The 15,198-nt window shown below is 36.8% G+C and overlaps 1 protein-coding gene across 2 annotated transcripts; it reads left to right on the top strand.

Annotated features, from left to right (window-relative positions):
- The first annotated feature begins 2,172 nt into the window (after window positions 1-2,172).
- On the top strand, window positions 2,173-15,016 carry mtmr7a (myotubularin related protein 7a). Of its 2 annotated transcripts, none has more exons than XR_008386610.1 (14): window positions 2,173-4,728; window positions 5,021-5,143; window positions 6,365-6,527; window positions 7,452-7,609; window positions 7,775-7,903; window positions 8,853-8,987; window positions 9,083-9,215; window positions 11,406-11,515; window positions 11,603-11,728; window positions 12,800-12,849; window positions 12,931-13,131; window positions 13,276-13,410; window positions 13,767-14,035; window positions 14,168-14,188. XR_008386610.1 is itself a non-coding variant. In XM_053631337.1 (14 exons), exons 1-14 carry the CDS (start codon window positions 4,705-4,707, stop codon window positions 14,432-14,434), a joined length of 1,881 nt encoding a protein of 626 aa, XP_053487312.1. In that variant the 5' UTR covers window positions 2,181-4,704; the 3' UTR covers window positions 14,435-15,016. The 2 variants fall into 2 exon arrangements, 1 of the variants encoding a protein (XP_053487312.1); XM_053631337.1 differs by having other exon boundaries at window positions 2,181-4,728; window positions 13,909-14,035; window positions 14,168-15,016.
- Window positions 15,017-15,198: the final 182 nt, after the last annotated feature.

Below are 15,198 nucleotides of genomic sequence, written 5' to 3' on the forward strand. Positions count from 1 at the left end.
ACTTTCAATTAGACTCTGATGTCTGCAATGTCTTACACTCCCAATTCTCCATCACTCTAAGCTCATTATGTGGCCGAAATGCCACAGTGAAAGCAAATGCCACCTCTAATAGATGGCGGAGTTGGAGCCACAGATGCATTCATACACACACTGCCCTGGGAGACAGAGTGGCATGATGCAGAATAAATGTATTTATTTAAAGGATTTTGCCAAAGCTTATAAATCAGTTAAAATAAGATAGATCTGGGTGATGATCAAGAGAAAATCAAATGCCTAGAATGCTGTAATTACACATACAGTGGCCATTTTTACAGGTATCCTCTTGTAGGTGGATATTTGATTTGGAATCTAGCAGTAACACTGTTAATGTAGCAGTAACAAAAATCCCCTCCCCCCAATTAAAAGCAATAATAATAATAATAATAATAATAATAATAATTAAAGCTGCAAGCATCATTTATGGGGGCCAAACACCCAAACTCAGTGAGCCACACATTCACACACATGCTACAATTGTTGCCTAAACAATCACAGGAAAGCAGAGCCATAAGTTTAGGAAAGGAGATTCAAGAATGATTTGTAGTTTCACTCATGATGTGTATGTTTTGCCCATGGACAGTGGTGAAATTCTCTGACTGTAGGAGGAAAGGTCTAGTGGCATTACTGCTGCAGCTGCCACTACTACTGTGACCTCTGGTGCTGTCTGTTGCTACTTTGACCTGCTCTGACCTGAGTTTTTTAGATAGGTCTCAAGATAATGTGAGCCAAATTTGGTGGAGATTAGACACAATTTGGAGGAGGAGTACCAAAAATGGCACTTAGATGTAAGCATATTTGTCATGTTATTGTAACTTTTGATCAGTAAATGGTGCTGTCACATAATTTGTTGCATAGCATTAGGGCATGGTCCTGAAGATGCCTACCAATATTTGTATCAGCGTGCAAGGTCGTTTCTGAGATAAAGCCTCACAACCTGTTTGGCACCTTTGCCATCAGATTTGCTGCCGAATTACAGGCAAACCATTTGGAGTATTGAAAATTATTTTGATAAATGTTGTGAGGATTACTCTGAAAATGCCATATGCCAACTTTGGTGATGATCGGACAATATTTGTAGGCGTAGTGGAAACAAAACCGTTTTTAACAAAATTCAATATTATCAAGATTCAATAATCTAATAGGCAGAAATTGACTTCATAGGGTGTGTTGAACTCGTTTTAACCAAGGTCGATGCCTGACTTTTCAATTTTAAAAAAGTTCAAAGTTCCAAAGTTCAAAAGTTATGACTGTAAATGTACTTCCGAATTAGGCCACAATTTGACCCAATGGTGGCGCTAGAGCATTGGCAGCACTTGGCCCAAATTTGGTCAGACGGTTTTATGGGCTACCATGGACACCCTAGCTAAAATAATAATAAGAAGAAGAACAAGAACAAGAAGAAGAGCAAGAAGAACAAGAAGAGTAACAATAGGGAGCCTATGCACCTTCGGTGCTTGTCCCCCTAATAATAGCTCAGTGAATTTTAGTAATATTGACAACAAAAGACTAACAGAGTATAGTCATTAAAAGTCTACCTTTAAAAAAAACAGGATGAGATGAGCAGACCTAAAGGGAATAATACAATGTGTTCCAAAGTTTAAGTGCTAAGACACTCATGACAAATTACCAGGTTTTGTGGTAACCCTGATTTCGGTTCAAATCATTCCTAGATTTACTGCGCATTACATTTTATCCACTATACTAGAGAGGCCTAACTCTCTTGCAAAAGCTGCTGTGTATATAGTATCTCTGAGCCTTTAGATGTAGAGCACAGTAAAATGGGCATTGTATTTAATATTGCTCTATCTGACAAGTGTCAATTCATTAACCCAACTGCCAGTGTAATGATCAAGCTAAAGCCACCAAGTACATTGGTCCTTTGCTCCAACAAATTGACTTCGCTACACAAGGCTTCTATCACTGTTTGTTGATGGGATGCTTTAAACCACTTAACGGTTCCATCACCAGGAAATGTCCTGGTCAATTATTAGTGACAAGACTAAAGATGGTGCAAAAAGATGGGCTGGCTATATGAGCTATAATAGCTGCAGTATAGAGCATGTTTACATGTATAATCTTTAAAATAATTAAGCAATATACTGGCAATGAAAATAGGCTGTAGCCTACCTATAATTGATATAATTTCTGGTAGTAATCTATCTGTAAACTATTTCATTTACCTAAGCGGGCTACTTTTAATTATCATGTGTATGCAACTGGTTTTCACGAAAAACTATTGCTAAGAAGGTGTAAGGTTCACATAACTAAAATGCAGCAGACTAAATATATGTATAAATGTCCTCTCGAAAGAAATTTCATTTGGCAACCACATAACTTATCAAATGGGAAAGGACTAAATGGAAAATTATTGTCCTTGACACTGCTTTCTTCTTCTTTACCAGCAGTGGTTTTTTGTTTGGTTGGTTTTTTTTTTAGCTTAATGTTACTGGTAAATAAAGCACTTACGTTGTTAATGGGTGTTATAACGCTTTACAATAATAGAATCAGATACTTGTGTCAACATGAACACTTGCATGAGGAAAACACACAGCCTTTCACTTCTTCTGTTCACTGATGATTCATCTGACTATCTAACACAATATGTTTGCCAACTCACTAAATCTGTATCAAGATACGTATCAAGTTAATAATTTTAGGTTCCAATTTTTCAGTTCCTCTTAAATTTTGGTTCAAGAGCACTTCTGTTGAGCATTTTCTGGCCGTTCAGAGAACAATTTATAAAAAATTTCCAAATGTTGCCTATAGTGTATTCTATAGAGATGGCAGAAAACAGTAAACATCATATTGAAAATAATGACATATAAGTTGAAAGTATTGATCTATTTCCTATGGTGCTGCAACTACATTTTTATCATGCAATTATCCAATAAGCCAGTTGACAGCTCAGCCATATACTGTAGAATTTACATAGAATGGTGCACACTAATAATAATAATAATTCTGCACTTTGAAAGGTGAGAGGTGAATGATTTGAAACTGATTTGTGAGGACAGGACATCTACAGTAACTCAAATAACCACTCTTTACAACCATGGCCAGCAGAAAAGCATATCAGAATGTACAATAAATTAAATCTTAAGGTGGATGGGCTACAACAGCAGAAACCCTCATCGGATTATACTCCTGTCAGCTAATAGCAGGAATCTGAGGCTACGGTAGGCACAGGCTCACCAAAACCGGATATTTGATTAGAAAAATGAAAAAAATGTCGCCCAGTCTGATTAATCTTGATTTCTGCTGTGACATTCAAATGGTAGGGTCAGAATTTGATATCAACAGTATTAATCCATGGAACCAACCTGCCGTGTGCCAACAGTTCAGGCTGGTAGTGGTGATGTAATGATGTGGGGAATTTTTGCATAATAATCTTAATACCAATTCGAGCATTGTCTGAATGCCACAGCCTGTCTGAGCATATGTTATTCTTTTATGGCCACAAGTGACCTTATAATGGCAACTTCCAGCCTGGTATTGCACAATGTCACAAAACACAAGTTGTCTCAAACTGGGTCCATTAACCTGACAAGGAGTTTGGTATACTTCAGTCTGGTGACTCCACAGTTACCAGATCTGAATCCTACCACATATTAGTATGATGTTCCTAATTAAGTTGTAGGTGAGTGTAGTTTCCCAAACCAAACCCTTGCTTTGAATTATTTTAACTGTTCATTCATCTTTATCTTAGTCAGGGTCATGATGGATCCTATACTAGTAACACTGGATGCGAGGCAGGAATACATCCTGGATGGAATGCCAGTGTATTACAGGGCCCTATGCACTGTGTTACGGTCCGGTCTAGGTCGGGCCGCAACATGCAATAAAATAAAGGGTTGGCGAGACCAGGTTTGCGTTTGCTTTGTTTTTTATTTTTAATTCTTCCCTTTTTAAAATATATTGTGGTTTGAACGTCAGAAGCCGGTCAAAATAATAAACTAAATTTCCCTCTAACTGTACCAAAAGAAACTAACTATCCTAAAAGAAAAGAAAACATACGCACATATTCACACACTCTGGAAACCCTGGATATGCTCTTAAAATCTGCATGACAGTTTTTTTTTTTTTTTCTTAGATCTAGATGATTTATTTACCAAATACAGTCATAGAATTGTCCAGAATTTTTTTTTACATTTTTTTTTTTTTTTTAGCCAAAATCACTTTTCTACATGAGAGTCTACAACAGCTAAAGTAATACTGTATTTTAATGACTATTAAATTTCAGCTCTCTTTTCAAATGTTTTTTTTTTTTCTTGTGGTCACCAGTTCATTACAAATGAATCTTTTGGATTTTTTTCAAATTATGTTTTATTTTTATTTATTTACCCACAGTCGTGTTTTCTTGTTGCTGAAACACTTCACATGATCAGAACTTACACCTTTGTAGGTGTTTAGTTGTGTTCATGTACCACACAGGATCGGCTTTAGGACCGCGCGGTGTTTCCACGGAGCTAACGGTGATTCACCCTATTGACTGGGTAGACTATGATCACATCAGATTCAGTTCGACAATATTTATCTTGTCTAATCTGTCTAATTCGTTCAAAATGTTGTGAGACAATATACCAAAAAAATCTTTTTAGTATGATTCTTACAGCTGCTACCGGAAGCTGCTGATAAATGCTGATTTGTGCTGTTTGCGAGTGAAAGATGGAGCACATCAGATTACCGAAGGTAAATACAAAATAATGGTTCGTACAATAACTGTACTATTTTATTGGCAAGAGCATGGTTTCAATTGCCCATGGGCTTGTTTTTACAATATGTGATATAATTCAATTAGTTTATATATTGAATGACTGTAATAAATGTGTTTTAGTGCGTTCATAGGCTCGTAGGTTCATTAACAATGGGTAGGCTAATGTTGTTTATTGTTATATTAATATCCAGATCTATTAAGGACTTTTGCCAAATTTTTCATTTTCATACGTAATTGTTATTGAATTTGGGCTGTGTCATATTTCAGGTTGAAAAAGTCCAGCTAGTGGACAGGGGATGTTCTCACAGGGCACGAGTTGGAACACTATATTTAACAGCCTTTCATACAGTGTTTGTGGATAATGAGGCTGAGGATCTCAGTGAACTGTGGGTAAGTGCTTATTGACATTATTTGCTCTCTCTCTCTCTGTTTGTATCTCTCTCTCTTATCTCTCTCTCTCTCTCTCTCTCTCTCTCTCTCTATATATATATATATATATATATGTGTGTGTGTGTGTGTGTGTGTGTGTGTGTAAAAGTTTGGAGACACAAAGTTTGGATCATGGAAACTGAAATCTTTTTTTTTTTTTTAACGGACAACTCGGAGCAAAATATTCAGAAAATCAGACAATAAGTGTCCAGCATCGGTGCGAACTCCAGTAATACTGTTTAAAAAGCATCTCAGGGGGATTCCTCAAGAAATCGGTTGAGCAAATACCAAGAATACATTTCTGGAAATTCTAGGCAAAAAAGGCCTAGTCTACTTTGAAGATGCTATAATATTATATTATTTTGATTTGTTTTGGATTTTTTTTTATTACAACATAATTCCCATAGTTTCATTTGTGTTTTCCAGAGTTTTGATGACTTTATTATCATTCTAACATTTGGAGAAAATAAAAATAAAGAATGTGTCTAAACTTTTGATCGGTAGTGTATGGTATATTGGTATGATTGGCAGGAAGTCAAATTGTCCTTCAGCAAGGCCCTAACCATCTAAATACAAGCTTCAGCCAATAATTAAACATAATCGTAAATTCATTCATTCATTTTCCTATTGTTTTCCTGATGGGATCATGGTGATGTCCAGTCCAGCCTTCTCTATCCCAGCCTCAGATTCTAGCTGCTTCTGCGAGATGCGGAAAATATTGCCATCATGATTTTTCACTTGCAAGAAAAAGTCACTGTTTGAGTGACGGAAATAATATATGTGAATATTTACAAAGGATATTGTTACATTTGGTAAGCGTCTGTAACATTTCTCTTTGTTCATGTGAATTTGAACCAACCACATCTCCCTCAATTGCTTAATTCGTTCATCTCTAATAGATCAGGTTAAATATTACAGAATTTGAAATTATATTGTCAACAAAAAATAAATAAAGTAAACTCAATGTGGCATGTCAGTCACAGGTGGTCTGAGTCTCCAAAGACTCAGAAGTCTCTTTAGAGAGCTATCAGAAGAAGAAGATGCATGAAGAATGATGTCAGGGACATGGAAATGTAAAAATGGTCTAATTGTTATAGTGTTTTTGAGATCCTTGGTCACATATATGAAAATCTCTGATTGACAAAGCTTCACAATTACATATGCTCTGGTTTTTAATCACAGGTGCTGCATAGTCTGGTGTGTAATATTAAGAAACAAAGCACTCCTGCTTTGGGACACTCACTTCTCATTCAATGTAAGAACTCTCAGCTTATTCAACTCATCATCCCACAAGAGAGCGACTGCAATGATGTTTTTATGTCACTCTTACGACTCTCCAGGCCAGGTAAACTGAAATATTTCACAAATCTTAGATATGATCACGTGGTTTGTTTTTGGACATGGATGCCTTCATTGTACCAGAGGTGATAGACAGACGTCTTATAAATTCTCAGGCACAAATGAGGGAAAATAATTTATATAAAGAATTGAAATAAAAGTCATGGTGGCTTAGTGGTTTGTACATTTGCCTCGCACCTCCAGGGGTTGGGGGTTTGAAACACATTTCCATCCTTTGTGCGCGGAGTTTGCATGTTCTCCCCGTGCTTCTGAGGTTTCCTCCGGGCACTCCGGTTTCCTCCCCCAGTCCAAAGACATGCGTTGTAGGCTGATTGGCATTTCCAAATGTCTGTAGTGTGTGAATGGGTGTGTGAATGTGCCCTGAGATGGGTTGGTGCCCCTTTCAGTGTGTCCCCCGCCTCATGCCTCAGTTCACCTCAGTTCCCTGAGAAATGCTCCAGGCTCCCTGCGACCCTGTGTAGGATAAGCGGTACAGAAAATGGATGGATGAATGGATGAATGTTCTAATCTAGTAGATTTAATACTAAAAACTCAGTACTTAAAGACCCATAGGGCTTCACAATTTTTTGTGAACCACAAATAAAAGCTGCTAAATTAAAAATGGAGTCCGCAAAATTTGCAGTGTTACAACACCTTTGCCTGGAGCTAATGAACACAGTGTTAAATAACACCTCTTCTTCGCTATTTCTCTATTAAGTTTTGTATTAAGCTCTCATCAGCTTTTCTCTTTCTTCTGCAGTCATGTGAGTCTTCAAATATACAGATATTCAGATATTTATGATATTTCTTCTGTGCCATGATGGTTAACAGACTCCCAGTGCTTCCAGTTATATTCATGATTTCTTTTCAGTCATATGTACTGTATTACTGTGCTGTTACTTTTTTATTTTGCTATTTTTCTATCTTTCAGAGCGATACGAGGAGCTTTATTGTTTTTCTTTCAAGACAAATTTCAACAAGGCCGAAAGGGACGAAAATTGGGACTTTATAGACATGAAGGCTGAATATAGTCGCATGGGAGTGCCAAATAAACTCTGGCATGTCACCTCTATCAACCGAGAATACAGGGTCAGTGTGTATCTCAACTGTTACTTTCTGATGTTTGTCTCCAGTGTTGAGAAAAACACAATATGGAAGACAACTTGTGGTGACATTTAATCAATGTGTGACATGTATATATGATGTTTATACACTTATAAATGAAACCTGTCACCTTTACTCCATCTTCTCCAGGTATGTGACACTTACCCCGCTGACCTGTTCGTACCTAAATCAGCCACGCTCCCTGTCATCATAGGGAGCTCCAAGTTTCGCAGCAAGGGCCGATTTCCTACGTTGTCATACTACTGCAAAGAAACTCAAGTGAGCTTTCAAAACTTTTAGGGGCCCTTTTCATGACAGATTAGAAGCCATATGGCCTGCATGTTATTAGTCATCTGTTATCTGATAGTAGTGCAAATGGAATACAGCAGACTTTAACACCGATAAGACATATTTTTTCCCCTCCTGTACTGCACTGGGTATTAGCTATAGGTTGTCAGTGCTGAACTTACTCAAATTGTCGTAAACGTTAAAGTGTATCTTCTGCCCCAGAATTATCCAAAATGAAGTTGTCAGTATTCATTTGTTTGATAGGTGCTTAAACGCAAGCTTAGTCCCCCCCGCCCTGTATGGGGTTGCTCAATCAGTACAGGTCATTCATTTTATTGAGGTCAAGTATTCTCCAAAGACTCATATTTCTTTTTGGTTTTGTTAGTTCAAAGAGCAGTTAAGAATATGTGACCTCTGCATGCAAACCAGGGGTATGTGACAGAAATGGCTCGGTCATAGTATCAACTCGTTTCATGTCTGTGTCCCCTGTGTGGTCAGGGTCTAAAAAAATTATATCCGCATAGCTTTCGATTTTTTTTTTTTTTTTTTAATTTTTTTATGAGGGGAAATGAAGGACAACTTCTCATGGAATAGGGTAAATTTTATGGAGAGAACAGTTTGATGTTAAGGGCTCTGTGCATGATTTATTATCTGTGGCTAGAGGTCTCCTGATGATCATTTCTATTTTGTATTAAAAGCAGCAGATCAGTTGTGCCCCTCAACACGTGTTTTCATTTCTTTTATATGCCCTCATATGGAAACAATGGAAAAAGAACAGCAAATGGGAAAATAATGGGGAAAGTAATTAATCATTTAATTCAAATGACTTGCTTTTGACCCATTTGATTATGCAGACATATACACCCAGTGTAGCTTTTTCTCACAATGCGGTTTATGCAATCAAGGCTCCATTGTACCAAAACTGTATTTTCCGTGTCAGGCAGCCATATGTCGCAGCAGCCAGCCTCTTTCAGGCTTCAGTGCCCGCTGCTTAGAAGACGAACAGATGCTAGAGGCCATTATGAAGTCCAACCCGAGCAGCCGATTCATGTATGTTGTGGACACCAGACCCAAGGTGAGCGCTAATCTTTATCACAATGATAGACATGTTTAATAAAATGTGCATATGATGGCTTTATAGAGATGAAATCATAATAATCCTGGTTTCAGCTAAACGCAATGGCAAACCGGGCTACAGGAAAGGGCTATGAAAACGAGGATAACTACACCAATATAAAGTTTCAGTTCATCGGCATTGAAAATATCCATGTGATGAGGAACAGTCAGCAGAAACTGATTGAAGGTACGTATGCTGTTGCTTATGTATTCCGCATTTAACCTGTAATAATTAATCATATGAAGGACACATTACAGGCACAGTATTTACTGCATGAATCAGAGCGATACAATGCCCTTGTGTTTTTTTTTTGTTTTGTTTTTTGTTTATTCATATTTCAAATAGCTTTTTCATATTTCATATGTTTCTGTATCGACTGCCAGATGTTGTTCCTATGGTCCAGTTTATCAAATTATGTCACACCACCTGTGAGGCAGTATGTGTCATTTGCTAGCTACTGTACATTACATAGCTGAGACGCTAGCCAGCCTTTGCAAGTAAACAGATGTCACGTATTAGACGTAGTGATGTATGACGATGCCGGAAAGAGAGTCCAGAATGTAGTGCTTGTTATCATTTTCATCTTATAAAAATCTCTATCACAAAAACAGGTACAAGTTAACATGTTGACTTTATTACAGTGTTGCAACAATATTGGAACGCATGATAAAATGTTAGACAATTATGATGATATGAACATTTAATATTGGTGCGGAGTTTCACATGTTCTCAATGTGTTTGCATGGGTTTCCTCCGGGTTCTCCGGTTTACTCCCACTGTCCAGGTAGGCGGATTGACTAAGCTAAATTTCCCCTGGGTGGGAATGAGTGTATGAATGCATGCACAAGGTACCTTGGGATGAACTGGCTTCTCATCTTGGGTGAATTCTCCTACCTTGTGCCAGTCCTGGGTCCGCCATGACCTTGACCAAGATAAGGTGGTTCTTGAAGATGGAGTAGTAATAAGAGGTTTTGAAATAAAAACATAGTTTTTTCATAAATGTTCATTGTTACACTACCTTGGGCTGGTATGTCTAGCAGTTTCGCATGTAAGTGAATGGTGGGAAGCTGCTACATACATCTGCTATACATTTCCTTTGATTATTCTTGTAATACTGCTTGTAGTGAAACAGGAACACTAGTGCACTGGCCCACCAAGTGGTCTCATTCACTCTAGTATAGACAGTAAGCATTGAGATTACTTAGACTGGACTGTAGGAGGGTTTCATGGTAACACTAGAGGGAATTTATTAAGGAATGCTTGAATCCATCTGGCTTTCATTGCTTGACTATTTTTATTTGTTTTTAAGTTGACAATCAGGGACCCTTTACCCCCATTTGAGGGGCGTGAGAATGATTTGAGTCACGCTTTAAAAATAATAGTATTCTTAGCTTTGATTTTACCCTCAAAACATTAGGGAGTCCAGAGGGTGTATACCAGAGAGTGGCTATCCAACTGAGACAGCATGGCAGCTTTAGGTCTGATTACATTAAAGCCAGTTGGAGCCTTTCCCTCTCTAATTCTTCCCAGAATCACGATTTTCCTAGAACACAGATCTGAATTTAAGATCTGACTCAACCTGAGGTTGAAGCACTTTCACTTCGAGGAAAGCCATTAGCTTTCTGGAGAATATTTTATGCTTGTTTTAGATAAAAGTATCATAGGTTGACCGAGCCATTGCACACTAATGAAACTGTCACCAGGCTCTTGTACCTTGTCCCAAAGGAGAGGTTTGTCAGTGTAATATTTTAAGTAAAGCACATGTAATTACACACTTTTGAAATGGCATACAGTTACACATGACCATGACTTTGAATATTGTGTCATGTTCATGTTAATTTTAAGTTACTGATGTTGCAGGGTAATTTCAATACAGAGAGATATTTTATACTTTACACATGCTGTGAGGCTAAATGGTGCTTTGTGTTGATAAATTATGCTATCCATCCATCCATCTTCTACACCGCTTATCCTACTGAGTCACGGGGAACCTGGAGCCTGTCCCAGGGAGCATGTGGCACAAGGCGGGGTACACCCTGGACGATGTTTAAATTAGACTATAACAGTTATATTTCTTACATATACTGTTATATTCCTTCTAAATATATAGAAACATATGTTGCAGCACATTACATTAGTGTTGCTTATTTTTCAACATCTAAACTAACATACTGTATGCCAAATATGAAGTTGTCATTTTTCCTGTGTTCTAAACAAAATATTTTTCAAATAATGTATCAATACTGATGGACATTTCTGGTTTTCATCACCAAGAGTCCTATGAAAATCTGCTATTCGTTTTGCTGTGCTGTATGCTGTTGGGTTATATTTATTTATTCCCATGGGTCAGTTTAATAACAGTGTCTCATTCCACAGTGTCTGATCTTTGTTCCTCATCCATGGGGGAATTCCTTTCAGGCCTGGAAAATTCAGACTGGTTAAAACACATCAGATCAATATTGGCAGCTGGAATCTTTGTTGCCAGGGTAAGACACAGCACTGATTTTGAGCAAAGCACACTTGTGTCCAGTACTTCAGAATCTCCAGTGCTGATTGAATGAGTGTGCATGCAGGCTGTGGCAGAGAAAGGCATCAGCATCTTGATCCACTGCTCGGATGGTTGGGACCGGACAGCTCAAGTGTGCTCCATAGCCAGTGTGCTTCTTGACCCTTACTACAGGACTCTTAAGGGATTCATGGTAAACAATAGTGTTATATATGCTTTATATATATATATATATATATATATATATATATATATATATGTGTGTGTGTGTGTGTGTGTGTGTGTGTGTGTGTGTGTGTGTTTTATATATTTATTTATATATATATATATATATATATATATATATATATATATATATATATATATATATATATATATATATATATATATATATATATATACCATAAAGATTTTCCTTATACTGTATCTAATCAGTTTATAGAAGATAGGGCCCAAAAGCCTGAGTTCACTACTTAAGAACATCCAGTTCCAAATAATAATTAAAATGTTTATATAGTTGATGCTTAATATTTAAGAATACATTAAAGACAAATAAACGTATCTGCCTGGGATGTCCTTTTATTTAAATATACTATTAGCGATCATATGCTTCATTTTTAAAATTGCTATAATGCATATTTCATTCAAATGGTAACATGCTCCTAAACTAGACATAAGTGCTGTGGTCTATAAATGACTAACATTGTATTTAAAAAATAAAAATTAATACTTATTTAAGGAAGAATTGTAATATAAGTAATATAACTTGACAATCTTGCAGTGTTGTTGAAAATGTTCTTATTATTACTTTTAGAGTTCTAAGAGTTTTTTCTACCTTGCTGTATACAAATATCGATGAGAGTTGATGATGATGATATTAGTCTACTTTGTGTGCACATCTAAAAGGTTTGCATTTAGGCGAATATCATGCTTATGGGCCTTTTTAATGCTTAGGATTTACTGTGTCTGAGTCTGGTCGAGACTCTCAGGGAAGAGCCTAGTTTTGTAGATTCTTATGAGAAGCCCATCAGGGTGAGTGAGATGAACATGTCCTGCAGCATGGATTAGCTCTTGTCTTGGAATCATATTTCTAAAGAAAATTTAATTTCCTGTTGTACAAAATGGAAAAAAAAAAGTAGGTCAGTAGTATTCTGGATTATGTCAGAATAAATTAAATACTCTGCCATTTTGCAAGTGGCAGTAAGTTTACTGTAAATGATCAGATCATATCTTTATGTTTCATGCCTGCCTGTTTTGTGTGCAGGTGTTGATTGAAAAAGACTGGGTTTCATTTGGACACAAGTTTTCTCATAGGTAAGATATGCTTTATACTTTAACCTATGCTTCTGTATATATTTTATGTTTCAATGTTTATTTCAAATCATCTATATTTAGGTACAGCCACTTAAACGGAGACCCCAAAGAAGTGTCTCCTGTTATTGACCAGTTCTTAGAGTGTGTGTGGCAGCTTATGGAGCAGTTTCCCTGTGCCTTCGAATACAACGAGAGATTCCTCATCAGCATCCACAATCACATTAATTCATGTCAGTATGGCAACTTCATTTGCAACAGTGAAAAAGAGAGGAAACTTCTATGGTAAACCTTTTTTTTTTTTTTAATCAAATTAAGATGCATATTGTCTTGTGCACTGTGCAGTCCATACCATTCAAATCTTTAGTGTTGACATGCACTATGTGCTGATTGTTATTGAAAGAATGACCATTTTATTTTTCTCTGAAGTATTAGAGAGAAGACTCACTCCGTCTGGCCTCATTTGTGGAAGAATAAACTGGACTGCATGAACCCTCTGTTCAGACCAGACCACAGTCAGACCCAAGGAGTTCTACATCCCATTACTAACCCCTACTGTTTCAAGTGTGTTACAGCACAGTGTTAATAATTTCTTTTTTTGTGTGTGTGTGTGACATTTTCAGTTACTAATTACTTATTCCCATTGGGATCATTTTATACTTGCTAAAAATAAAGCACTGATTTCAAATAACCCTAAAAATGCTTTGAAGGTATTTATGTAGCACTGTCAACAGTCAACCACAAGTATTTGACTCTTCAATTACTGCAATCTATTGTTATAGTAATAATGAATAGAATAGAAATATTCATAAACAATAATATAGTAGTTATAATATTAGTGCGCAGTTCACCACAATAAACACACCATAGTACTGTAAGATGCTACAAATGTTGATTTGAATTTTTCATTATGTTTATAGTTCTAGAGACCTGCCCATTTTTTTCCTTCACAGGGCAGACAGTATTGAGGTATTTGTTTATGAGTTATCAGTAAGAATACACTAGAGTGCAATTACACACTGTATCAGTGGCAGTGTCTTGTGGTTTTTATTTGTGGTTCAGGTTCTGGAGGGGTTTGTACAATCAGTTTGACCGAGGCTTGCACCCACGTCAGTCTGCGCTCGAGAGCCTAGTGGCTGTGAAAGAGGAAACTCAACAGCTAGAAGAAGTTCTGGTCATTTGTGAGCAGGTAGGGATCATGGCCTCACAGACTGCTTTTAAATGACTAAGAAACTTTAGAAGCCATGGTTGTTTTGATGTTGTATTCATACAGCTCTATTTCTAATATACATAGTGAACTTTTTGTGATTCTGTGTTGTAGAAACTGGCTGCACTGGCTAAGGAGCCATTGAAAGGCCTCTGTGTGAAAAATCATGTGCCAATGTACATGGGCCTAGCCAACATACCTCAGGACCACAATGGAAGATTTTTTGGCACTGGCCCTAAAGTTCTCAGCCTGTTCGGAGATACACCAAAAAGCTATGGCCAGGAGTCAGGAGAAGCACACTTCAAGTGTCATTCCTCAACCAATGGCAACGCATTTTCAAATAAAGATGAAGTCAAAGATCCTGACTTTAATACTGTCTAAATGTAGGGCTAATGACAAATGAAAAGCCATATATAAAGAATGTATTTAACTATACAAAGAATGTGTGAATTTCATGTATGCATTTGACTTTAGTTGTTCACTCAGTACTCCTCAAGTCTGTGTACCTGTATTTCTGTCAGTGTAAAGACCAGGGTTAATATTTGGTACGTGTTGGTTTCACATTTGCATGAAGTTATTTGTGTTACAAACATGCACATTGCAAAACACCTCATAATGCTAGTATATTTATTTATTCTAAGACCTGAAAATCAAACACATGAGACTGAGATCTAACCTATATAGTAAATAACACTCCTTTTGTTTGGAATATAGGTCAGTATGTTTACAAAATAGGTCGAATACATTGACTAATACTCCTGAGCGGGTAAGTCCAATTGTTAAGCATGTGTTCTCAATGCTTGTTTTAATAACTCTATGAACATTACTACAAATTGGTTTATTTTTATGTTGAACGGTTGAAAGTGGGGATATGCTGAACACATGTAACCTTGGGTTATACATTAATTCTAAAATAAGGTCTGAACGATTGCAATGTCACTCAAATATTAATAAATAATGTTAATTTTACACTGTCGCCTCATTTTGTTCTGTATCATGCTAATCTTGAAAGCTGCCTAAAGCTTTGATTAACATTCATGGGGAATATGATTAGATATTTTTCTAAAGATTTTATTTTAATATTCTATTTGTGCTATTATAAAGCTGAAAACGGATGTTTTTTTACAGGATTTGTTATAATAATT

The sequence above is a fragment of the Ictalurus furcatus genome, chromosome 8 (genome assembly GCF_023375685.1).
Source record: "Ictalurus furcatus strain D&B chromosome 8, Billie_1.0, whole genome shotgun sequence".
NCBI classification, from domain to species: Eukaryota; Metazoa; Chordata; class Actinopteri; order Siluriformes; family Ictaluridae; genus Ictalurus; species Ictalurus furcatus.

Coding starts and splice junctions, on each gene's coding strand:
- mtmr7a (XM_053631337.1), top strand. CDS start 4,705: ATGGAGCACATCAGATTACCGAAG. Junction 6,528..7,451: donor CTTACGACTCTCCAGGCCAG/GTAAACTGAAAT, acceptor TCTATCTTTCAG/AGCGATACGAGGAGCTTTAT. Junction 7,904..8,852: donor ACTACTGCAAAGAAACTCAA/GTGAGCTTTCAA, acceptor TTTCCGTGTCAG/GCAGCCATATGTCGCAGCAG.